The sequence below is a fragment of the Zonotrichia albicollis genome, chromosome 14 (genome assembly GCF_047830755.1).
Source record: "Zonotrichia albicollis isolate bZonAlb1 chromosome 14, bZonAlb1.hap1, whole genome shotgun sequence".
Taxonomy (NCBI): domain Eukaryota; kingdom Metazoa; phylum Chordata; class Aves; order Passeriformes; family Passerellidae; genus Zonotrichia; species Zonotrichia albicollis.
In genome coordinates this window covers 13,420,775-13,447,225 of record NC_133832.1, presented here as the reverse complement: position 1 = coordinate 13,447,225, position 26,451 = coordinate 13,420,775, and the positions used below count along the sequence as shown (strand labels likewise).

The 26,451-nt window shown below is 43.8% G+C and overlaps 1 protein-coding gene across 19 annotated transcripts in view; it reads left to right on the top strand.

Annotated features, from left to right (window-relative positions):
• Positions 1–25,542, top strand: part of MBNL3 (muscleblind like splicing regulator 3) — a 93,013-nt gene extending 67,471 nt beyond the window's left edge. For 14 of the 19 annotated variants that reach the window (XM_074551628.1, XM_074551622.1, XM_074551626.1 and 11 more), the window contains 7 exons: positions 1,121–1,321; positions 2,757–2,993; positions 10,433–10,583; positions 12,826–12,861; positions 14,939–15,033; positions 16,401–16,474; positions 18,325–25,542. In XM_074551628.1, coding sequence (XP_074407729.1) covers positions 1,121–1,321; positions 2,757–2,993; positions 10,433–10,583; positions 12,826–12,861; positions 14,939–15,033; positions 16,401–16,457 — 777 coding nt within the window. In that variant the 3' untranslated portion in view covers positions 16,458–16,474; positions 18,325–25,542. The remainder of the gene's footprint in view (positions 1–1,120; positions 1,322–2,756; positions 2,994–10,432; positions 10,584–12,825; positions 12,862–14,938; positions 15,034–16,400; positions 16,475–18,324) is intronic. The other 5 variants (XM_074551618.1, XM_074551629.1, XR_012582732.1 and 2 more) reach the window with 3 other exon arrangements.
• The last annotated feature ends 909 nt before the right edge of the window (positions 25,543–26,451 follow it).

Sequence of the window (26,451 nt, the reverse complement as noted above, 5' to 3'; positions counted from 1 at the left end):
CCATGCATGTTGTCATCTTCAGTGAGGTCAGGTGGAGATTTTGATCAAGCTGGAATTGGTTTTATTCCCAAGAATACTCTGGATGTGGTGCCTTAAAACCTCCCTGGCTACAGGGGCTAGTCCCAGACTTTAAACTGAGCATCTGCTTAAGAGCCTTGTGCTCACCTGCCTGCCAGCACAGCAGCTCCTTTTCCACATGAGCACTGCTGGATCAGCTCAGGTCAGGGAAGAGCTTCTGGCCCTCAGCACTGAAGCTCTGCTGCACTTAGAGGACCTGCCTAACACAATGGAGGGTACTGAAGTGGTTGAGATCTTTGTGGCCTGTTGTTCTGTCCCAAAGAGAACGTGGCTCCTTTTAGCACAGGTGGGATCTTGTCACTCTAGTCCACCTGAGCCATCTCATCTGTTGTGACATAATCATGTTGTGGCATTAATGAGTTTGGTGTCCTCTTGGTGCCATTCACATGGAGCACAGACTTAGATCCTTCTCCAAAATGGCTTTTGCCTGAACTCTGTTGGCACTCTGAAACCAACCCTAAATGTGCAGGATGCCTGACAAACTGAGTGTACTGCAGCAGAGATACCTCACCTGACTGAATGGTGCCTTTGGTCTAACCTGAGACCCACTGGCTGTGCTAACATGGAGCTCAGGGCAGGCTGATGGTGGTGCAGCAGTGCAGCTAATGGAGTTACCTGCTAATGGGGTTACCTGCTTCCAGGTCCTGAAGCTGCAGTGTACCTTGGAGTGTCTACAGCATTGCAGTGTAGGCATAAGGAAGCTGAGATGTGTATTTGGGAATGAGAAGTCTGTTTAATTTGGGCCTGCCCTAATTGCTGGCATGAAATCCTTAATTGTGTCATTAAACTATAAAGATCATCAATATGCTTTGATCTGACAAATAAAGATGCCTTGTATTCAGGATGAGTCACAAATCTGTGAGTCAGGAGAAGCGAATGGATGGCAAATAAATGGCAATAAATGAATAGATTGGAGAGCACAGCATTTTGGTGTGACTAATCAAATTGTCTAAAAGGATTGAAGTGTGATGCAAGGCTTTGATGGGAAATCCAAGACGGAGCTTTTTAACTAATACTTTGTTTTTCTTCTTTCTGTACACAGACAACGTTTCCTGTGACTCCATCGCTTGCAACAAGCCCCACAATGGCTTTTAGTCCCTACCTGAGTCATGTTTCTCCTGGGATGGGCTTAGTTCCTGCAGAGCTTTTACCAAATACTCCTGTCCTGGTTTCTGGAAATCCTACTGTTACAGTACCGGGAGGCTCTGCTGGGCAGAAACTGATGCGTACGGATAAACTGGAGGTATTTGGACATCTGATACAATACTGCTGACAGGCATGAACAGGACATGTGCTCCCAGCTGTTGCTCTCTGCTAAAATGACCTGATGCAGCACAGTACAGAGCTGAACTTGCAGCTTTGCTAGCACAGGGCTGCTGCTCTCTGCTCAAGCAGACGCTTTTGCGGGGCCTTTTCCCAAATCCATCCCAAATGGAAATCTGGGAAAACTCACTCCTCTGGTATCAGTGGGTTTTAGAGCAGGGTTAGGATTGGTTTTTTTATGTGATCTGCCATGCTTTAAAAAAACCCCAAAAAGCCAAGTAGATGGTCTGCTCTTAAATTCTGTTGGGTGGGAGATGTTTTGGAGATGATAGATGTTTCCCTTTTCTAGAGATGGGCTTATTGAGCTTTTACAGAAAACTTTAAGCATTACACTGGTGGGAGTGGAGAGTGTGTGGTGTTGGAAACACATCTCTCCCTCCCCAGTTGGCTGGACATGCTGGGACTTAACAGTGGAGCAGTTGTAAATGTCTTTCAAAGCCTAAGCAGAGACTCTGCAGGAGATAAGGGCTGAGGACCTGAATTCAGAGGCCCCTGCAGGTGTAAATTATAACACAGGAAGATAGCAGAGAAGGGTGTAATTTCAAAACACATTGTTTTGTGTTATGTACTTTATCTTGCCTTGCTGACGTCTCGCCTTTCCCCACACTCAGTCTGATTGCACATTGGTACGTGAGCTACGCCCCTTGCTGTATTATTCAACAACTTCTCTCTGACAAGAAACCTTGCAGATTTTTTGTGAAACCTTTTTGTCTGTTTCTGATGCTTCAGTGGTCATAACTTAGGAGGATCTGTGAGATCCTAGTACAACTAGTAATTTTGGCAGCACCTTCGAACACATTGCTGTGTAACCAAATGTGCTGTCACGTAATGCCAGGGTCAGGGATTTATTGTGAACGGCAGGGAGGCTATTTATGTGAAAGAGGCACCTCATGTTTAGGAAAAATGCTTGTTGCAAATAGCAGTAGCATGTAACATTTAAAATTAAATGTCTTGCCTAAGAGTGTGCTCCATAACAAATACATAATCCAGGTGAGACACAAATGGCAGAGTTATTAACATTTAAGCTTTAGAGGCAGGGGAGGAATCCTGACCTGCAAAAGTTTTGTCCAAATGCCATTGATTTTCTGTGGTCACTTTCCATTCTGCACAAATTCTGTACTTCACTTGCATTTGGTAATTGGCCTTATTTATGTTATGGGTCTTTTCACCGCCTGGAGCAGTTGTGAGTAGAGCCACTTGCCCCTGTGTGTGTTGATATATGTGCTACCCCAGATGAGCATGGATTTAGAAGGTACACATGGCTTAATGTGGCCAACTGAACTGATATTCTGTGTTGAAAATACTGAATGAAAAGTAACTTCATGTTCTGCTCAACAATGTGACTTTCTTTTAAGGTTTGTCGAGAGTTTCAGCGTGGAAATTGCACACGTGGTGAGAATGATTGCCGCTATGCTCACCCTATAGATATTGCAATGATAGACACAAATGAAAATACTGTTACAGTTTGCATGGATTACATCAAAGGTCGATGCTCTAGGGAGAAATGCAAGTACTTTCATCCTCCTGCACACCTGCAAGCCAAAATCAAGGCAGCTCAACACCAGGTGAACCAGACAGCTGCAGCTGCAATGGTAAGTAGAGCTCCTCTCAAGCTGCATTTCCATTGCTAAGAGATTCCACGTGTCATATGTGTCATTTGTGGAAAAGCAGAGAGCTTTGTAAATGGCTGACTAGAGAGCTGAGAGCATGTGCAAAATGCATTCCATCTCTTCATCCTGTCTCTGTGCTCACCACAGCATGAAGCCCTCAGTGGCACAGTGCATCTCACCAGGTAGGGACGTGGTGCCCAGCCCTGTGATTTGCTGACATGACATTGTGATGTGACATGAATGCAAGTGCAGCAGCACCCAACACCTTCCCTGGCTGAGTCATAGGGGTCAGTTCAGCTTCCTCAATACACAATATATCCTTTTCAGGGAGAACCTGGCCTGTTCTCTGCAAAAAGCAGATGGTGTCAGTTGTCTGAGCTTGGCCACTACTTTTGCCAAGACTTAGTAAAATTATAAGACACAAAACAAGGGTGACTTCCTGACCTGTTTAATGCTTTGGACTTTGGAGAGATGGTCCCACTTGCATTTTAAGTTGAATTGTGGCTACTTATATCTACATTTCTGAACATGAGTCAAGGAAGTCTCACCAGGTGGCTCCTAGCTCATATAAATGTTTGCCACTCTGTTGAGTTGGGTTTAATGGGACCTGTTAATTCCAGAGATAAGAGAGCTGGGGAGGGAAGAAGCTGCCCAAGGGATCTTATCCTTATGCATAAATTCCTGATGTGGGAGGTAAAGAAGGTGAAGGGAAGCTCTTCCCTGTGGTGCCCAATGAAAAGATAAGAAGCAATGGGTACAAATTGAAATTCTGGACATTCCATTTAAACATAAGGAAAAACTTATTTACCAAAGAAAGATCTAGCGCTACAAAAGGATTCTCCGTCCTAGTAGATACTGAGAACCTGTATCTGAACCTGAATGGAGTCACAAGCAAGCTGCTGTAGTTGACCCTGCTTTGAGCAGAATGTTGGTCTAGCTGATCTCTAGAGGTCCCTTCCATCTCTTCTATGATTTTTAAAAATTTTTCTAGTTAATATTAAAAAGGCCCTTGCTTCCTCTTTGATTTAGAATTAAGGCCACTAAAATGTTTCTAAATACCTTTTCATTTTTTTAAGGTAGTAGAGGAGGTTGCTTTTAATTCATAATGAAATTAATTGCAGAGCCAAGGCAGTTCTAGAAATTAAACAAGTGCCCTCCTTGTAGCATCAATATTACCTGGAATGCAATTTGAGCAATTAATTTGTACTGCAGTATTTATTTGTCCTGCAGAGTTTATTTATTAGTTTCCTTACTGTTTTTATTATTGTTGAAATAAGAGTCCAGCTCTGTTGAAAAATAACCTTCTGAAACGAAACTCTTGTGTTCTTCACAATTGAATCTTTACTTTTTCACTAATTATCTAGGACACTGCTACTTAACCAAAGCCAATGCATGTTTTATTCATCCAGCTGGCTTCTCTTAAAAATGTAATTAACCCTATTTGTATGCTGTTAACGAGAACCTTTAAAATATTTATTGATGGCTTGTTGCATCACCCCTGCTACCAAAACAGCCTACATTATTCATTGACTTTTCAAGGTTTGATGCATTTACTGTACCTGTTGAGGTGTAAGACTTTATTAAAGGGAAGAAAGGTGCTCCATTTTCTTGGAGGGAAAAACAGATGCTAGGCTATGGGTCTGTGTTGTAAAACAGATTTAGAATGACTTCAAATCTAAATTCAGCATTTCTGAGGGACCCAATCCTGCAGTTACTTGATGTGCACAAGTAGCAGCTTTACTCACTCCTGCTTGGCTGAAGTCAGTGCAGCACTGGATGAACTGGATAAGGCTCTGTCCCCAGTTCAGGGCAGCTCTAAAGCATGTGCTTGAAGCTCCCTCCTTTTCCAGTGGTCCTTCCCCCTCCACGAGTGCTCTGCTGGCCTCTGCATGGTGTGTGGCTGCAGCATGAGGGCTGGAGCCCAGTCCCTGTGCAGGTGCTGATCCCTGAGTGCTCCTGCCCTGCCGTGCCAGCTGATGTGACAAAGCTCCAAAGCACGTGTCCTGTGATGACATTTCTTTACTTTTAAACCTTACCGAGGCAAAATAACTGACTTGCCACTAGGCCAGGTAATTACCCAGCCACCCCATGTTGTGCATGCCTCGTCTTTTTAATAGATTGTATAACGCATTCACTTTTTAATTTTTTTTTCTCTTCGCCTTCCCAAATTGTTGCTCTCTCTTGACACACCTCTGCTTGCTGTTTTTGTTACTGTGCTTGATCCCCCTCCCCGGCCCATGTCCATCATGTGCTCGCTGCCTGCTAATTAAGACTCAGCCAGCTGTCAGATCACTGAAGCGACCGCTCGAGGCAACCTTTGACCTGGTACTTGGACCTTTCACCTTCTGGCTTTGCACGTAACCATCTTAATCTGCATGAAAGCCTTCTGCTCTTCTCTGTGGTGTTAGTGCCTGGGGAGACTGCCCATCCCAGCCAGAAATGTTCAGTGTGCGTTCAGACATGCCAATCCTGTGCCCCACATACCATCCATTAACGTCTGAGCTTTGCCTCCCGAAGCCTGGATGTGTTTTGGAGACAGTGAATAATCTCGGGGGGAGGCAGCTCTGGCTTTTGAAGTGTTTTTCCGAACGCTGGCAGCTTTGGAAGTCACAAGATGCAATGTTTGAGGGAGAATTTAAGCATTTAGCTCATAAGGTCTGCAATGTGCTCTAAATGCCAGAGGACTGGCTGGTTACAGGACAGATCCAGTAACTTTTCTTTGTATTCCCAACATCACAGCCTTGCCTGGCAGTGCCGTGCTGGTTACTGCCCTGCACAAGAGCATTCTGTGTAGTGGACACTACTGAGATTTAGGGGAAAGAGGGCTAAACAGCATCCTTGGGGATCTGTGCTGGGAACTGAAGCAGGTGCAGTGTGGGACTTAGCTGTCCCTTCAGCTGGCTCTGTCTGTGGTTCATCCCCCATTCCCCACTGGGATAGTGTCACCAAAGGCACCTTACTCTGGGTACCTTTTGCTTGTCTCAAGCATGGAATCTGCTCCCTGAGCTTCTGCCTGCAAGCTGTCCTCATATATCCTGGCCTTGGTTGTTTTATGATTCAAATAATATGTTTTACTTGCCTTTATGATGCTCATAGTGAGGCAAAAGCTATCCTCCTCACAGTGCTGTCAGTCCTGGCTCCATAGAAGACAATGCCTTCCTGTTTTCCCAAAGAATAAGGGACACAATACATTTTAAAAGAAAGAGCTCCTGTTGCCCAGCTATAGCAGGGAGAGGGAAGAGTGGACACATGGGAGCTGTGAAACCATCAAGCTGATTGATTCTCGTTCTCAGAGCTAGGGAGGAGAAGCTGATCTTCTCCCCTTCCTCTCCAAAGACTTATTTTTGGGTTTAAGTAGTCAAGAGGCTTCCTTATCAGAGTTTTAGGCAGCAGCAGTAGGAAGCCCTGCTAGGGCCCAGCTTCTGGCAGCAGTGGTGGAATGATGCTGTGAATGGCACCACAGCCTCTCACTCACTCTGCTCACAGCTGACACAGGACCTGCACAGCTGCCCTCTCCAAGGGCCACCACTCTGAGGAGACACAGTCTGGCAGAGAGGGGGAGAGCCCATAATTGCTCCCCCACTGAACAAACCCTCTGAGAGAAGCTGCTTGTATGAGCCTTCCCGCTCTGACCCATCAAGGGTTGGCAGCCACTTGTTAGGATATGTCACCTCCTCTGAACCCTTCATGGGTGATAAGAGCATGTTTGGTCTTCAGAGGAAACTGCTCACTTGGCTTCTGCTGCTTGCCAGGGAACGGGTGCTACCTCTGCCCTCTCTCAGATAATTCTGTTTGTCATGCCTGGCAGCAGACCCAGCCCCTCCTTGCTGAGTGCAGAAGGGTGAAAGTGTGATCTAGTCCCAGGAGATAGAGAGCTGAGGGGAACTTTGAGGTACAATTAAATTATTTGTTGCAAAGATTTAATCCAGTTCTTGTCTTGTAAAAAATAACGAGACGTTTGTAAACCAGCACGTGGGAAATTCTGACTTTAGCATGAAGTGTGTTTTTATGTGTCACTCTTGCTGAAGAATTGCTTTCCATGCCATGCAGAGCAGTGGCACAAGCCTCTTTGTTCAGATTCTCATTTGAGCAGGAATGTGGCTTTCCCAGCCTAAAAATGGGAGGCTGCCTGGCATTTAATTAGTGGAAATTGTTAGTTTGGATCGGTGCAGGACTATCACATGGATTCTAGACTGAATTAACCCTTTCACTGGTGCAGATGGCCAGATCCTGCTGCAAAGGCTGCGTACCCATGTATGCAAATACACAGGGAAAAAATAAAGTTAGGAAAAGTTACTGTCCAGGAGCTGCTGCTGTAGTTATGGTGGTCAGAGCTTGTCCAGAGGGAAAGCACAAGCAGCTGGATGAGGTAAACTCATCAAGTTCTTTGCTAGGAGGGTTTAGTCTAATTCCTCTGCAGGAGTGTGACACTGGCTACAGAATTTGGTGGTGAGGAGTGTCTCTTGCCTTTTGTATATCCTGCTTGTAGGATTCCTTCAGAACTAGGACGTGGTGCAAGAAAGAAATGTTGTATCCCCTGGAGCTGCTACAATTCCTGCAGGTCCTGGGTGATACAAAAATTGTAGCCTGTGTCAAATGAGAGACATTGTTTTGTGCTGTGTCCCTGCCAGCCTCCCCTGCAGCAGCTGTATGGGCCCCGCTTCATCATGTGCAGTTTTAGATGTCTCTTCAAGGCATTATAGATGGACCTTTCAGTGAGCATATTCCTGAGGCTCTTACCTCAGCACACAGGCTGGAAAAGGGCTGAAGCCAGATTGTTCTGTGTCCTTGGGCCCTCCTACACCTTGGTATCTAAAATAAGATCAGTTGGCAACAGGAGGAGCCCATACATCTTCCTGTATCCTGTGGGAACACTCCTGCAGCTGCTGGGCTGGAGGGGATCTGCTTCAAACCAGCAGCAGATCAGGATGGGTTCCTCACTCCCCTGCCCACAGAGCCCACATGAGAGCTGCACATCCCATGGCACAGGAGCTGCTGCAGAGTGCTTGTTTCTTTAGAACACTCTGGAAATATTGCATTTATTTGTGTTTCTCCACCTGGCTGCTGTTGAGGGAGCAACAGTGAGGCTGCCATAGTTCCTTTCTTTCCCTTGCTCCCACGGGACTGTAGCTGGTTAGGAGGGAGGGTGATGCTGGAGAGGTGATGGGATAGTCTGATGTGTCTTGACATCCCTGGGGCCTGCTGTTATCTCCTCTGACAGCAGTGCTGTGCTTTGGAATTGTCCTGTGATGTGCCAGGACAAGACAGCAAGGTCTCAAAGCCTTCAGCTGTTCTGCTCTTGGCACTGCCATTGTGGGGTTTGGGCTGGTGACAGCCTTTGGCCAAGAAGCAGGGAGTCAAAAGTCCATTATGTGCCTGGTGCAGTTGCTTTGCTATAATTAGTACATTCTTCTTCTGAGGCAGATTTTGGAAGTGTCTGAAAAGGGTTATTTAGCAATTGGAAACCATAAGGAGCCTGAATTTAAGTAGCAAGTTCTTGAGTTGTTCTAAAGCTGTAAAACCTCTGTGATGTACATGAAACTACTCCAGACTGTGTAAGCTGCAGCTCTGTCCTGTGCCTGGAGGAACGTTCACGTAGCCATCATTAAATAGACAAGTGGTAGATAACAGGCAGATTTAACACAGATACCAATGAAAGCTTACCTAGAAATGAAAACTCGTACATCATCCTAAAATATGGATCTTAAGTAAAAGATTTTGGTGTCTGTGTCTGAGAATATTGTCCCATCTTTGACTTCTGTCTTTTGGTAGCAGCCAGAAGAAATCTGGGAAAATTAAATCCTGGGGCTGAGAGTGGATGCCCACCAGCATAGGCAAAGGATGTGTGCATGTCTGAGGGCAGTTTTGCAAATGCAATTTCTTCTCATTTTCTTTTTTAATATTAAAACCACCCAAAAGCAACCATGTGAGTAGAGATAGGATGGAGTAATGTTTTGCCTGGAAGTATGTTGCTTAACATTTCTCAGATGAGCAGTCTCCTATAGCAAATTAAAGTGAAACCTGTTTCTAGATGGCGACAAACTGTTGCAAGCTTTCACTTACATTCTGTTGTGTGTTGAACTTCATAATGCTTTAAAATCTCTTTACTTGTCTTTCCTTCCGAGTATTGTGTGTTTGTAGCTTTAACCCTTCATTAGCCAAACCTTGTCCATTGCCTACCATTCATTTGTGACCTATTAAAATAAAAGTAGGAGTGATAACCCTGTTTTTCAGCCATTGCTTTGCTACATGATACAGACTAACAACTAGTCAGAAATGACCTGATTCTGCATGACTTCCACGTGCGTAAATCTCATTGACGTCAATGGGAGTGTTACGTGCAAAAGGACTGCGGGGCATAATTAAAAAGGACCCTTTTCTATCACAATGTGGAGAAAAAAGTGTGGTTTCTTACTTGGGTACAATGAAAAGCTGTAAATCATTAGAAACATTCCTGTCTCTTAAGAACCTGACATACTACTTTGCTGTTGAGACATGCTTGGATGAATGATGAGTAACTCACTGAGAAAAGTTCCTGAGTTGGGTTAATGCTTTTTACCAAGTCTGATCATGAAACAGGTTTGACGGGCTGGAAGAAGCCCGGTGGTGTGATAGAATGAAAAGAAGGGATTTGTCAATGGCTTTTTCCACTGTTAATAATGAGTGAGCAGTATTTGACTGATGGAGGCCACCTTCTATAAAGTGGGATCTGGTCCAAATCTGCTGGTGGTGGGCCGTGCCTCTGGTGTGAGCAGTGGAGAATCAGGCCTGGTCTTGACCATGTTGCTCAGCCTCTCTACTAACAAGTGGAAATGCATTTTATTGTGAATGTAAAGTTATGTGTGTAATTGGCAACAGCTACAGCTTTACCATCTGGACAAATGGGTTGGCTGCACAGTGTGCACGCTTCCACACATGCACACATACATGTAGGCAGGTGTTGAACCAGAGGCAAGCATCCATTTTTTTTTCCATGGTATTTGTTGCTTATGCTAATCTTCTTGGGTTTTCAATAGTCATCTACTATATTTTTCTGTTTCTTTTGGGGTTTTTAATGCTTGTTGCCTGCAACTGCTCTTTGTAGCATCCTGTCCAGGTGACCACCTCTCCCCTTCCTTTTCCCAGTGCTTTTTTCTCCCTCTGTACCCAAGTCAGTCCTGCTGAAAAGCTCCTTAGCATCCCTCCTCTTTCTGGACTCTGCCCCTCCTCCTGGTGCCTTCACTAACTGCTTACCTAGTGAAGCTGTTGTTTCACCTCCTGCTCCTACTGTGACTTAGCTGCTCTTCTCTCTCCTGTCTCGCTAAGTTGATAGAGTTGCAGGTGATTTGCAGCCAAGACCCCCTGTTATTTATTGCATGCTTGACCTACATCTGGGCCCCTTTATTTACTCCACTTGTCTTTAATGACTCCCTTATCCACAGGCCCTGCCGCCTGGTGCACTTCAACCTTTACCAAAGAGGCCAGCACTTGAAAAAAACAATGGTGCCACCACAGTCTTTAACCCAAGCGTTTTCCACTACCAACAGGCTCTAGCCAACATGCAGTTGCAACAGCCTACATTCATCCCTACAGGTAAGTGTGTCCTTGCTTTCCCATCATCATGGTTGTTTATTTTATGACCTTGGTGTTCAGCTAATGAGCAGTTTTGTAAGAGTCTTTAGCAAAAGAATATTGGTGTGTAGTTTCATGTTAAAAATGGATGAAAAATTAACATCTGTTGTTTGACTTTTTTCCCTTCACCTACTACAATTTAGAGCTTTTCACATGTAAAGATCCTTCTTAGCCCTTTTTGTGTGGTTTGGGGTTTTTTTTTAAGCAGTCAAACTAAGAACAATGTCTGCATGTTTCTTGAATTCATACTTTCTGTTTTTCCTCCTTATGGTTCAACTGGTTAATCCCAAATTAATTCTTTGACTCTTGTGTAGTGCTCTTTTGGACTCATGTTAAAATGTCTGTAGACCTCTATGGCTGCTCTTTTGAGGCTGTAGGCACCTCCCTGAGCTTGTATCTCACTGACCTACATATTGCAGCAGCTGTGATGTTTATAGAGGGAATGGTTAGTCTTTAGTAAATACAAATTATATAATCCTCTTTAAAGGCATATATTTCCCTCTTCCTTGTCTTTTGACTAGTACAATACCCTAAGCTTTTTAAAAGCAATTTAACTCCCAGCTTTTATTGTACCTTTAAGGTCTCAGAGTTAAATTGAAAGATGCAGTTCAGTAATTCTTATAGAACTGGAAATATTAATGTGGCAGATGTGACTGTCTTCTGACTGGCCAATTAACTGCAGCCAAATGGAAAACAAAACCTGCTTGGAGTGGAAAGTATTATAAGTGGCTGAATTAGGAATATTTCAGATAGCTCATATTTTAGTATCATTATTATCGTTCAGAGTACCATAGGAAAATTAATGCCCTGTGTTTTTAATGTTTAATGCTGTATTTACTTACCAGATGATGCTTACAAAAATACACAGAGTGTTTCTCTGGGCTGACCCCTGGAGGTGAACACACAGTGGACTTGCACCTTGGCACTGTTGTTCTTTGGGGTCAGGGGAAAAACTTTAGAAACAATCTGGTCCTGAGAGCAAGGTGGAGTGTGGGTCCAGGGGGCAGGGACCTAAACCCTGTGCTCATGTGGCCTTTCTGTTATGAGAGCCCTTGGAAACACTCAGAACTCAGCAGCTACCAAGATGTTCTTCCAGGGAAGCAGAATCTCATGCAGAGAGATGGAGTAGTGGCCTTTTACCTTGTGCTCTGCAAAACCTTGGAAAGGCTGGGCTCAGCTGACCTTAGCACAGCTCTGACAGGTGCCAAGTGAAATACTTCTTCAGGAAACATGGACACCTTGGGGAATGCCAAGTCCCCAGCTGGCTACACACTGCTCCTCCTCAAGGTCACAGTTGCCAAAGTTGACATTAGGACAGGAATTTCTGATGGAGCACCATAAATCAGCTGTGCCCAGTCCTCGCTGCGCTGGTACTGAGATCATGGCAATGAAATTACGCACAGGGCTGATGCATAACAGGGCTGCTTACTGGCACCTGCTCTGTCTGAAGACATTAATGCTGGGCAGAGCAGCAAATTTCCAGTCAGAGAACGGGTCTGTGATGAATTTATGTTACACATCAGGCTCCAGCTCTGGGCTCAGCCTTGGCAGTGCTCAGGGAGCAAAGCAGAGAGGTGGCACGTCGCAGCTCTCACTGTGGGGAGGGGAGGGGAGCTGTTGCTTTTCTTAGTATCTCCTGTTCAGTTGTTGAGAGATCAGCATCATGGGTTGCCATGGCAGGGGGGAGTCAGGCTGTCTCTTGAAAATTGCATCACCGCTGCAATTTTTTCGAGTCCAGAAAAATAAATGCTTCTTTCAGCTTAAACTAGAGACTTTGAATCACGATCCCTGGTTGCGGGAGTAAATTGCTTTTGGAAAGTCAATTTTAACATGAGTGTGACATTCTTCTAAGGGCAATTTGTTTTCTGTTGACACAATCAGAAAGAAGTCATCTTACCCAAAACCCAAAAAATCGCAAACAACCCTGATTTCTGGGATCAGTCATATCATTTAATACCAAGGTGGGAGGAGTTTTTTCTCTACTACGCAAGAATTAAAGAATTAATTTGGTTTGCTATGATCTCTTTAAACTGAGTTTAAACTATTGATGTACCAATATGCAGAATCTGGTTGCATGTGCTTAAATACTGAATGCTGCAAAGAGAATACCTGCTTTTTAGTTAAAGTGATATCTAACACTGAAGCTTCACTAATGAAATATCCCTTTTGTTCATCTTTCCACGCTTCAATGCATGGTGTGCAGGGTCAGTTCTGTGCATGACACCCACTGCAAGCGTTGGTAGGTTTTTCTACACAAACTTCTCAACTTTTCCTAATCTGAAAGAGACTGCAAGTTAGTATGCATCAGTGAGAACCTGGGTGGCTGAATGGTGTGACTGTCTGTCCGCTGTCTTATTTGAGGCTTAAATGGTTGTATCCCTTTTAATTTCTGTGCAGTGCAGTGTTTCATGTGACTTACAATAAGAGAATCCAAGGTGATGTGTTCCCACCCCTATTTAGTTCCGCTTCAGAGACAAGAATCTGTCACTTAGATGTCTTTACAACCCATTTAAGTCATCTGACACAAGGAAATAGAAGTGGGAGGATCCTGTTGGCTTATTTTTGTTTTATTTTGTATCAAGCAACAGGCGGCCTTAAGTTTGGATTTTTAGTTGTCCTTCTGAGGATATTTTAGGAGACTGGTTTAACAAGGTGCTAAGGAGGAGCACATCTGGGGTCAGCCCCTCTGCCAGAGCAGGGTGCTGCTTGTACAGCAAGAGAAAAGCAGGGTTTGGACCATGGACTGGCTGGAGAGTCATCTCTGTAGGACAGTGTTAGGTGTGCAGGTACAGGAGAGCATAGGGAGGTACCACTGCAGGTGCACGTGGGATAAAGGGAGGCAGTTTGTGCTCATTAGGGATCCACTCTGTTCAGGCTCAGCATCTGGGTCTTGATGAAACCTCTGCAGGCCTTTGAGGACCTTCCCCTCTTGTCTACAGCTGCTGGGCGCAGGAGGGCAGGTGAAAGCTGAGCTTTCATCCTCTAGCCAAGGTTATGCAAGACTACCAGCATCCAGGTGTGTGCCTGCTTTAGCCAGAGGGAGAGAGGCAGGAGCCCTGGGGGGGTGCAAGGCTTTCTGAGAGCAGGTCTGGAAGCTCTGGCATGAATGGCTAAACACTCTGCTCTTGAACTTGCCTATCCCTGTAGTACAGGGAGAACACATTGCTTGCATGATGGGGAGCGGAGTCCCTCAAATGCACCTCTGCCTGTAGGAAACCCCAACCCACACGTTCCAACATCTCGTGGCTGGAGCGTTCCCAGCCACAGGCGCACGCTCCTTCCCTGCTGGGGCTGGCCGTGCTGCTGGGGTGGAGGGGAAGGCAAGTCTGCTTCCCCACCGCATGTTTGTGGGGATGGCTGGGCCTTCCTCTGGGCTCCTCGACCCCACAAATTCCCCTTGGGTGTGTGGGATGCCCGTGTGTGCACCAGAGCATCCCTTCCAGCACTGTGCTCTGCAGGACGTGCAGCTTCAGGAGGCTGCCAAGCTCCCTGCTGCCGTGTTGTCCTTTCGGATGCTCTTCCTGCGAATTGTAGCTGTTCAGATGCATTTGTGTATTTTCCCCCTCTCTGTCCCTTCCCCTCTCCATCCTCCCACCCTGCAAGAGGGGAGTTTTGCCAAATCCTATAGAATTAGGGTGGAAAGGGAGCATGCTGAATTTGTACGGAGAGAGCTCAGTCTGCCAGCCGCTCGTTTGCCGTGCCTCCAGCTCTGTCCCGTGCCAAAACATTGTCCCTGCTAGAGAGAGGCGAGAAAACCTGGTGAAAGGGCTGCGGCAGCCGCTGCAAAGTGCATCATGTACCTCTGGTTGCTGGCGGGGACGGGGTGGGGAGGGAAGGGGACAAGCTTTCCCAGGTGGGCGGGAGGGTGCGCTTGCCAAAATGTCCCCACCCAAAGGAACGTGCACTGGCTGTGTCTAACTCCCCACGGGTGCGAGCTGACGTGGGCTTTTGCTAGCACACCCATCCTCTCCCCCCTTTGGAAATTTGGCCCTTGGAGTCTAATACATCATTGTTCTGCTTATAAATGTACTAAGTGTTGAGAATGTTTTGGTTTTTTCCTTAATTATAATTGTAATTGGCTTTTCCCCTTCTCTCTTGTTTATTTTTTTTCCCAACGCTGTCTTGCTTTGCACTGTGATTGCATGCTGCGCCCCGATGTGTCCTTCATGACGATGTCACATGGCTTGTTGCTGTGATTCCTGCCACGCCCCCAAATCCACCACATGTTGCCATGGTTACATAAAACCAACCAAACAAACAAAATATATATACGCTCCACCCTCCTGTATGTCGCTTCCATGGTTCCCTTCCGAAAGTGCCCATGATGCACGGTGCTACGCCCACCACTGTGTCTGCAGCAACAACTCCTGCCACCAGCGTCCCCTTCGCTGCAACAGCTACCGCCAATCAGGTTTGGCCCTTTCAATGGCTTTCTTTCACGTGTTCAGATCTTGAGGACCGGGCGAGGGCTGGATCCCGTGCGGGGTCCGTCCCGCAGAGGCAGCGTGTGCGTGTGTGCGAGCGTGAGGCCGGGGATGGAGAGGGGCCGCTCCCGCCTGCCCGGCCGGGGCGTAGGGATGGGCGATTGGCAGGGCCGAGGGCTCTCCTCCAAAACCACACCTCCCCCCGGCTCCTCCAAACACAACCTGCCGAGTGTGGGGTCACGCAAGACCTGCAGCGCTTCTGCTTTCAGTCTCAAGCAGAAATACCACCCCGAGCATCCTTCCCTGTGGTATTTTGGCTTGTTCTCTCTGGACTGGAAAGTGGAAGTGGAAATATAAAGTGGCTTCCCCCACCACCACAAAATTGGACTCCAAAAAATACCAAAAAATCCCCAAACAACCAAAAATCGGGAGTGAGACTGTGAAAAGTTTTTTTTATGCCAATAGCATGTCACCCATCCCTACAGAGAGGACTCTGGATGTGCAGTACGTGCCATTGTAGCACTGCCATAAGTGTACAGGATTCCATGCATGTGTGCCAAGCCATAATTCTCTCCAAAACTTTCCTCTGAAGATACTGAGTGTGATGGCTGCTTCTGCACCAGTCCTGAACTGTATATGCACAACCTGTCCTAGTGATGCGTCCTGATAATTTGGTGTGACACAGCTTCTCCCAGTTAGACCAGAGACATTTCAAACACTTTTCAAAAAATTTTTCCCCCAGGACTAATTTTAGCATTTTTATTTGTCATGCTCTCAGGTTTAGAGCTATTGCAAAGGAATCGGGGTGTCACTTTGCTCTGTAGGAGGCTGTTATCCATGCTGAATACCAGTAATATCTCTGGGGGCATCCTCTAGGCTTTTGCTGGTGTGAGGTCATGAGGATTTCAGTAGGAGTTTTGCCTGCATAAGTCCTAGGCAGTGTTTTACTGCTCGCAGTAGGAATTGCCAGTCTTTTTCTGTGCTTTGTTGTTATTTTCAGGTAGAGCAGGTCTTACTCAGACTTGTATTGGTCATGAGAGGAAAGCAGAAATTGCTGTGCAGCGTTGCTCTGTGGCTGTGTGAGTCCTGTTTGAGCCAGATAGTTTCAGGGCATTTCTGTTTTACTTGTAGTCTATGGAGTTAAAATCCCAGTACAATCACCAGGTATTCCACAAGGCATCAGTAGTGGTGCAGCTACATTGTTCTTTAAGTGTAGCAAAATAAAGACTTGGGAGTGGATCCTGTTTTATAAGACACTGATGTACATATTAATCTAATGCTGAAGACAGAATGAACAGCCTGATCTCAAGGCAATGTTTTAATGTGTTGTGTTCTTTGTTTTTTTTTGCTGTAGATATCCCAGTTATCAGTAGATGAACTGAGTAGCAGCATGTTTGTTTCACAGATGTAGAAGTTCCCAATAGAAGAGTAAGTTCCTTTTTGGTATTTCTCTTTATGGTGAATTGATTTGTACATGGGCACTGCATCCCCTAAGCACAGGGCTGGCTCAGGCAGAGGGACTGAGCCCATGGGACCCCATTGGCTTCATGCTCTGCTGACTCCACCGGAATTCAGCTGCTGCAGCACAGACACAGACCAGCCCTGTGGTGTATAATGAGTTTCCTGTGTCTCAGGTCCCTGTGTTGTGGTGGTCACAGCCTCTCTGTGCATCCCCCAGCCCCATGGCTCTGTTTACAGGTTTACAGGGCTCTGCACAGCTCTCAGCTGCCTGCAGATACCTCAGGGATTTGCAGTGCTGATGGCAAAGACTGCTCTGGTAATGAGTCAGCTGAAAAGGTGTAACTTCTCTTTTGCTGTCAGTGACATATTTTCTTTCCTGGGGTAAGCAGGATTGGGTCAGCAGCAGCTGCTGTGCATCTGCAAGGCTGGCTCAGTCTGGGCAGAACTCTGCTGGTCAGCTGCAGAGAGGGCCTGGCTCATGGTGGGTTGGAGACCAGAATAAATGTCATGAGCAACATAGTCTTCACTTCACCTGCAGATCCTGGGCTTCCCTAAGATGATAGTTTTCTCTGAGGGGAGTGATGAAGGAATTTGACCTTGGAGTTACAGAGTAGTATTTCACAGCCATAGCAGCAGTGTCATTTTTCCATTGCTTTTCTTTGTGAATTTTAGCTGATGTTCATGAGCTCTGGGTAGTTTCAGTTCTTGGCTGTGTGTTTTTTTACCTCAAGAGACTTCAACCAATTTAACAAGAGGTCTTTCTCAAAGCAGCCATTTCGTATATGCAGATATGCAAACCCATTTCTTCCTTAGGTCACATATTACAGGCAAGTCCTTAAATACTGGAAATTAATTTGGCAAGCAATTCAGTAATGATATCTATTAGCAATCAACAGAAGCTACTTTTTCAGTGGTGGCCCTTATCTCTGCTGACCTTAATTAAATACCATATGTATACATGACCTGCTGACTGTGGCTGTGGACCCTGTTCATGAGGGGTGACACCAAGCTTGTCCACATTAGTGAAAATGTTCAGCTTAGACTGTACTGCTGTTCCAAATGGCAGACAGACATGACATGTTAACCCATTTCCATAACATGTGTAGAACAGCCTGTACCCCCAATAAGGAGATAATTTGATTGGAAGAGCTTCATCTTGAATGTTTTCAACATTTTTTCAGGAGACTTTCCCTTAGTGGGGCTTTGGTAACTGAAGCCCTCGCTGCTCTGACAGATGTTTTTCTTTCCCTCCATGGTTGAAGTAGTCCTGGTAGCCAGACTGATTGGTCTAGCTCTGCAGGAGATGAGTTGTTGGGTTCTTCAGTGGAGGATTTTCATGAGTACATCACAAAGAGGCAATTTGCTCCCAGAAGAGGGGCCCTGAGCACAGGGTTTCTGTGTCAGTGTTTGATCTCTGGGCTCAGTTGCCTAAATCCTTAGGATCAGATTTAATGTGACTGTCTAAAGGAAACAAGAGCTAACACAGATCAGAGATTCCTTTGGCCCTCTCCTTAGCCACCCTCTACTTGGCATCCCATCCAAAAATCAAGACTATTATTTGTTCACCTCCTTCTTTCACTATTTGCCCTGTCATTGGGTGAAAGAGAGAGAAGTGCAGATTTAAGAGGATGCCAAGTATGTTATTGACAATTTCTCCCTACATCAGAAAATTAATGGAATAAAATGTCTGTCTGCAACACACTAATGACAACTTCTTGGGCAACATATTGAGGATGTAAACGCACTAGAATGACTTTTAAAATATAGATGTATTAACTTCTCACAATTTCTTTGTTGTTCTTTTCTTTCCCCTGCAGCAGACCATGTTGAAATTCTGAACAGTAAAATTATGGAGCACCAGGACTTCTTGGTGGGAAGCTGCGCATGGCCTTTCTGTATATATTCCCCTCTTCCCTCTATCATTCTCTACCACCTCTACAGTAAGCCTGTTGCAGCCTACATGTTAACCAAAAACTGATCAATGGGAATGTCAAAAAAAAAAAGAAAAAAAAAAGCACTATAGAAACAATTAACAAACAGCGCTCTGTTATATGAGATATACAAGTAGGAAATTATAATAGACTTTTATAACACATTACTTTAACACACTTAATCATTTTATGACTACCATCATGATAAGTGCATCTGCACAGCGGACTGTTGGTTTACTGTATACTATCGATGGATAAATGTTTGTCTTGTTTTTAAAGTGTTATCTTACTGTTTTGTTTACATCATAGTCTATTGATTTGTTTTAAAGTGTACATCATTATCAAGTATACTCAATACCATTTTTTCATTATTGTTATGTCTTAAGTTTTCATATACTGTAGGTTTTATGGGGTTTTGTTTGTTTTTTACTAAAAATGTTATTGTGGGAAACAGGAATTATGTGCTTGAAAAACACGACACAGAATGTTCTGCCCTTTGCTGGATTTTGCTGTTAATGTCAGCTAAAGTTGCTTATGTTAAATGCTCCTTTTATCATTTAAAACTTGCCTTCAGATAGTCTCCAAATTTTTAGTACAAGTGATGTGAAAAGACAGCTATCATTTTAGTCCGGTTCAGGGTTCTTCTTTCAATACAATGAGCTGATTCTGGAAACTTTTGGGGAAAAAAAACAAACACAAAAGCCCAGGCTCAGTAAGGGGACAGGAACAATTTGCTCAGACAGGGGTAAGCATCAAGGGATTTCTGCAGCTCTGTTGTCCATTGAAGTGCATTCTCAGCTGCAAACGGCGCACAATCTCTCTCGCTGTTCTCATGGTGCAGTTGAAACAAACAACAAAAAAATGGTGGTGGAGTGAGACAGCTTCAGTTGGGCAAAAGCTCATTGCATTGGAGAGGAGCAGGTGCCAGCCCTTGGCTGGGGAGGGCCCGGGGCCGTGGCTCAGCCCAGGCTGGGCAGCACCGAGCCCTGGGGCTTGTCTCCACCAAGCATGCTGAAACATTTTGGCCTGAAATCTTATATGTGTCTCTTGTTGAAATTTTGTCAGCATGCCCCATTTATTTAATCACCATTTTCCATAAGTGGGTGATTATTTCCCCCATCCCTGTGATCTCTGGCCCTTTAAAGCAAACACAGCAGTAACAAAGCAGCAAAAAGCTCAGCATAAGCTTTCTGCTGAAGATAAACATTTGTCTTAATGGAGTTCCTGTCAGTCAGTGGATTTATTTTGGCACCTTCTACTTGATCAAGAGCAATGTTTGTTGCACAACAAGGGCTAGTTCTCAATACCTCCTTTTCATACGCACGAATAAAACCATTTCAGCCCGTGCACCCTGGACAGCCCCGCCTGTCGTTATGCTGCGTTGCTGAACAATCTGGCTGCAGAAATGCATTTGGGTTGAGGATCCCGCCAAATTCATCCCTATCATAGCTCTACAGTATCATTGGCATTATGGAAGAGGTGGATTTGCTGCTGTAAATCCACAAACTCCATACAGAGAGAATCAAGCAAGAGGCCAGCTCACAGTGTCTGGAGGGGTGACCACCCTGAGCTCAGAGTGGTCCTGTAGAGTGCCAAATTCAGACACTAGATTTTCTTCTCTTTTCCCAGTTCCTTGGCCTAGGTTAGATATTCCTTGTTCTCCCTCCTGCAGTATGAGCACAGACAGTTTGCTGGATGTGTGTCTCCATGGGCCACGAGTGATGGTGGCACACCCAGGGCGCAGCCTGTGAGCCCAGGGCAGGCTCTGACCATCTGCCCATGGAGACTCACTCATAGCATGAATCTTTGAGGAGCCCAGCTCATTAAGGCTTTGAGGAATCTTTTTGTTCAATTCAGTAGACTTTGAACCAAACCCTGATAGAAAGGGGAAAAAACCATCCCCCCAAGACCTCTTTTATGGACCCTGAGTTTTGACGGTCGCTTGTGTCCGTGGATGTTCCCCAGCCATCTGTGCTCACAAGCAGAGGGGTGAAATCAGTGACTCTCATTTGTATTGGTGACCACATACCTGTTCTTTTCACCACTGTGTTTCTGTTTCCCAAAACCATAACATTGTTAGTGGAAAAAGTGGATTTGAGTACTTCCTGTTTGAAATTATTTGTGTATCAAAAATGGGTTTTGCACAACCTGTGCCAGTGCCTCAACAAAGAACAGAGCTGATCTTCTTAAGCCAGAAAGGATGCATTCAAGCTTGTATGGCTTTATGAGTTCAAGGAGGTTGAAATTTTTTCAGTGCTAAATGGATTTTTGTATATCTTGAAACTTTGATGTAACCTCCTATTTTATTTATCGACTTAAACATCTGGCATAGATGTGCATAGAATGTAAACCTAGAATACAGCTGTTTTCATGTCACATTTAAAGCACTGAAAAAAAAAGGCGTTTAAGGATTATTTTTTATTAAAGAGGTCCAATGAGGGATGTTCAGGGTAGTTATATTAGGTGCCACAACAGTTTTTATATTGCTGGCAAATTTAGAGTTAATTTGTAAATGAGTTTAAGGAAAGAAAAGCTTGAAGCACTAAACTTCACCAAATTCAAAACAATCTCGGCAAAAATGCCATTTTGAGGTAGCACTATTTAAACTAGTTGTGCAATGACTTGCTCTAATTTTCTTTGTTCAAGAAAGAAAAGAAAAAAAACCAGTCGCCAGACTATAAATTTCCTAAATAGACTATTACAAAGTCACCGAGCTAGTTAGTGACTCTAAACAAATGTCATAAAAGCATGAATATCATCCTTTATTTGACAAGAGATGTATGTAAGTTTGTTTAAATCAATATAATTTTAGTGACATTTTTATAAGCTTCCCACTTTCCATGAACCTATATTTTTTATTTATCCAAAGTTATTTCTCTTTGTCCATTTCTCTCAGCCTTATGCAAACAATATGCAAGAAATGCTGAAACTTGGATAAAACGGGTCATGCAGAGGGAAAATGAAAGCTGAGATTGATCATTTTCACGAAAAAAGGTTGTTAGTAGTTTCAATAAAAAGTACTACTACTAAACTGTAACATAAGCAGACAATAAAAGAGGGATTTAAAATAAAATGGATTCATAAAACTATTAAGATTATTTTTGTTAAATACAGTGTTTTTAGTAATTTGGAACATGATTTCACAATCAGCCATGTTTTTTAGTTGGAAATTTTTAGCCGATGATTTTTGACTGTGTATTTTTGCATCGCAACGTTCTAGAAGCCGTTACCTCCCCGGGCAGCCCGCGCCGCTTCCCGACGCGCTCCTCCCGCGGCGCTGGGGCTGGGCTGGGGTCCCGCTGCTGCTGCTCCCGCTGCTCCTCCCGCTGTCCCCTGCAGCGGGGACCCCGCGGGGCTGGCACCGCAGCCGGGGGCACCTCGGTGGCACAGGCGGCCGGAGCAGGACACGGTGACGTCCCCTGGCCCGGCCAGGGCTGGCGCTGGCACGCGGTAGGAGTAGCTCTAGGACACGCCGGGTACACAAGGATTGAGAAACTGGAGTCCTCGTTTTGTTTATCCCTTGTACATTTCACAGACATGAGAATTGAAAAAGGTGAAATTTATGAGGAAAATCTAATTTCCCATTCCTGTTGAATGGATTTAGTTTGATATTGACCTGATTTTACCATGTGCCTGTTGAAGGCCTTAGAGTATATACTGTATGTTAAAGACTGTAATAACTTTAAAAAAAAAATAGTTGATAGCCTAATCCAAATGTAAATAGAGCTACAACTCATTGTTACTAGGCTACAACGCATTAATTCATGTCATATATTTTCATTTCTCTACCATTAGTTTTTAAGGTTTTCATTATTGCTTTTTTTGATATCTTTAGTAACTAATGAATTTAATTTTGAAGGAGAGTTAGAGAAAGTTTAAAATTTTTAATACATGTATTCAGCCCATTTAGTTATATTCTAAACCAACACTGAAGCATGGTAAGGTATAGAATACAGTCCATAACTAGTTTGTATAGTTTACAGTTTAAGAACAAAATTAACTTTGTATGTAACTCCTACAATGATAGATTCATTGTTAACTAATTATATTAAGTTGTTGTTGCTATGGCAACAAAACTACAACATGGCTACCTTTGTATACATTATTTGTGAAATTTTCACATGTAAATTAAAAGTGATGTGTAACAGTATGAGCTTGTTAAAGGTACAGTTCGATACTGTCAGATAAAGATATGATTGAATATTTTTAAAATCCCAAAGTCCCATGTGAACGCTGAATTTGTGTCTTTAAGGTCACTTTTTCAGTCAAGAAGTTTACAACACATGGATTTAGAGTCAGGTTTTATAGCTTGTAGAAATTGTTGTGTGGCAAGGGTTATTCCACAGTATTTTCACTTGGGGAACGCAGCAGCCTGTATTTACAGCGTAGTGACTGGTCTTGCTTTCATTTCACATCCATTCACACGGTGGCAATTCAGAATTAATCAGTTTCAGTACTGTAGCTTTGCCTGCAATTTTCTTTTCTCCAGAAATTGAACACTCACACGATTACGTTACGATCAGGGCTAAATAATTAAGCATATAACTATTTTAATACTAATTTATATTAGCAAAAACTGTACATAAGAAAAAAAATATTGTGGAATGACCCCGTAACAGTGTTGAAGATACAAATATGCTGCAGTTAAACTGATTCAGTTAGTGTACGAATGTGTGAGACACACCTTTTTTGCACTTATGTACATAGTCCACGAAAGAAATCCTTGGAACTTATTTTGAATATAAAAAGTCTGTAATAATACAGGAAAAGTTTGTAAAAGAGATAGGTATTACTAAGGCTTTGAAAAGGAGGAGTTTTTTGCTATAAAACTTATCTGAAAGCATGATGTTGCTTTGCTGTTGTAAAAGCTTTGTAGTTTGCCATAGCTTATTATACAGCAGACTGATAACAGGTCAGCTCCAACCTGCAGCACAGAGAATGGGAAACGGTGTGGAATTAATTAGTAAGGTCACTAGCAAAGATTCAAATTACTTTTTTTAATCAGCCTACATTTTCAAACACACCCCAGGTCATGTTTCTGATAGGTTGTGTTCTCGGTGAATCCTATTAGGACTGGTAGGTCCGTGGCAGCACACACACATTTTTCCTAGCACCTAATCCTATTTCTGTCTTGAAGTGTTTATCTGTGGGAGGTGACTGTCATTGTGGTGAGTGTTTTAAATCCCAGAGTGAATTTGAAATGTCACAACTTCTTGATTTTTATTTTTTTTTTTAACCTTTTGGGGCAAGGTAACAAAACGGAAGAAGCTGATGAACCATAGATGGGCAGGAATGGGTGGGGATTGTCTGGGGCCAGTTCTTTGTGCTGTGTGACAGCCATGGTGTGATTTGAGAGGCACAAGGTAGTGCTGCTGGACAGGGAGGTGGAGGCTGGTGGCAGTGTGGCCGGCTGGGTGCTCCAGGCTGGGACTAACAAGCCCCTTAGAGTTGCCACCAAGGGCAAAGCTGTGGGTCCTCAGTGAGCAGCCTCTTGCTCCTGTTTGTGTTGGTACTGCTGGGACTCTGCAGTGCTGGGGGATTTTGGAGCAGCTGAAGTGCCTGTGTTGACCCATTTATTTTTGATTGGAACAAGTTTTGGTTTTTGTTGGATTTTTTTTACGTTCTTTTTTTTGTTGTTGTTCTGCAAAACCCAAGCCCCAGTTTTGCTTCAGAAAAGTAACTGGTTTTGCCATGAGTCTGGTCCTGACTCAAGCAGTGAGGGGCAAGTCCCCCAGAGCAGAATGGTGGGAGGTGGCATCCAGTGTGACTGTCACCCTTTGCTGGATGCCCCAGGGTTGGGGGCTGAGCTGCTGCTGCCAAGCACAGGAGCTGTTCCTTGGCCAGCATTCCCAACCCCTGGCAATGCCAGCGTGTGCCCAGCCAGCCCACTCTGCACCACAGGGCTGTGCAAGTGATGGTTTGCTGAATTGGAACAGCCCCAGGGTCTTTAAAATGAGGAAAAATCAGATGTTGCTTCTCTCCGTGGTGTTATGTAATAACCTAGATTTTAATACAAAATAATCAGCTAGTTCAAGCCACCACACGATTATGGCTTCCCTTTGCCATCATCAGTTTCTATAATCAAGTTCTTTCTCATTTCTAGGATTATGAGAGAAAAAATATTTTGCACTATGTGAAATGAATCATAGCTGGTCAATCTTTGTCGGGGTATGAGCATGATCATGACAACACTGCTAAAATCTTTGCTAGTGATCTTTACTGACATCCTCTATCATCAAAAATAACTCTATATGCCTCTCAAAGGAGATATTTAAACATGCAAAATAACACAACTGTTAAATAAAATGAAGTTATTTTTCCAAACACACAACAGAGAGAATTACCTGACACCGAATTACAAGGTTCCAGTTCTTTATTACTGTACACAGATGCTATTTGATAGTGGTGGAAGCCAAATGATTTTGTTGCCATGGCTTTTGTATCCTAGCAGATGAGGGGATGATAAGACCATTCTTAGATTGGATTATGGGATTTTTTTTTCTTTCCAATTAGCTTTGTTTTATTTTTTTTTTTTAGATCATGAAAATGAACCAACTCCTCACCCTTTATTACATCACCTGACAAAAGATCACTATTTTTTTTTATAAACAGAGAATTGTATTTTAGGCAATCACTAAATCAAAGAGAGAATGTTCTCCTAAATTGTCAATTTTTAATTTAAATATATAAAAACATTTATACTGTACTGTGTAAAGTAGATCTTTGAAGCACATTCTTCTTTTCATAGGCATTTCTGGTAAAATAATGTAAGGGAAACATTAGATATCAATTTAATGGAATAGTTTAGAAGATATATACAAATGATTACACTTAGCCCTGTGGAATTGTAAGAAATTAAAATATCATTGGATCCAGACAGGCGTAGGTTAATGCAGTATTTCAGTTCCATAACAGGATAGTTCATTCCCTCAACTGCTACCAACAGGGTGTACGCTTTGAATTTATGTTTCTTTTTGCCACATTATATTGCTGTAGTGCTTGTACGTGCTTTAGAAATGTGCATAATGCTACTCATTTTAGTATGTTACTTCTATATTGTTATTGTTTATTTTTTGATCTTTTAATAAAGTGTATAAAATTCTTGGTTATGTTTTTTATGGATCCATATCTACACATTAATAGGAGTTTACTTTAAAAACTTTTCAAGTTCCAGTTTATTAGTCCCAAACTTCAAAGATTCTGATGTAAAAATAATAACTAATGAATTTGAATCAATGTTATATCTGAAGTGTAGATCAACAGAATAAATTTCTTTCCAGAAAATACATTCAGTATTTTGAATTCTGTAGCCAGTGCCTCCTTTTTACTGGATGCACTTGGCCTATCATATTAAAGTTACTAACACAAGACAGACATTTGTATTTTAGAAAAATAAAAAGTAAAACTTTCCAGATGCTGCCTTTTGGTTTCTCTCGTGCCTTAGACCTTTGGAGACACATGTGATGTGGTCTGCTTGGCTTGTGTTTTTCCATGCTTCCTTTCTGACCCTGTCTGTGATGCGATTAGAGAGGAGATCAGAGCTGTGCATTTGAAGATAACCATGAAGAATGAATCAACTCCCATTCAAAGGCCTGCAGCTTTTGTAGAACAGTGGTGTGTGTGTTAATTTTTCTCTTTCAGCATTCGTGTCAGATGCCATTTTGAATGTCCCAGTGCAATAATACAGCAGTGAGCTCCCCTTTGGCAGCAGCCTGGATTCCCCAGCTCTCTTCCAAGTGCCCGGCACGTCCTGGGCTGCCTGGCCAGCACAAACTGGGGCTGCCTCTCACCATGGTCTGGAGCCACCCCAGCTGAGCTGGGTCTGGGCTGCTGCAAGAGAAAATTGCTTCTTCTCTTGTTTGTGCTTTCTGTAACATTATGTAGATTTAGATGTAAGAAAAGTGCTCAGCAGTGAGGCCACCCTGGTCACCACCTTGTTACCAATAGCGCTGCCTCAGAGGGGCTTTCACCCCTCGACTGCCTCACGGTCACCACGTGCTCCATCAAGGCTTA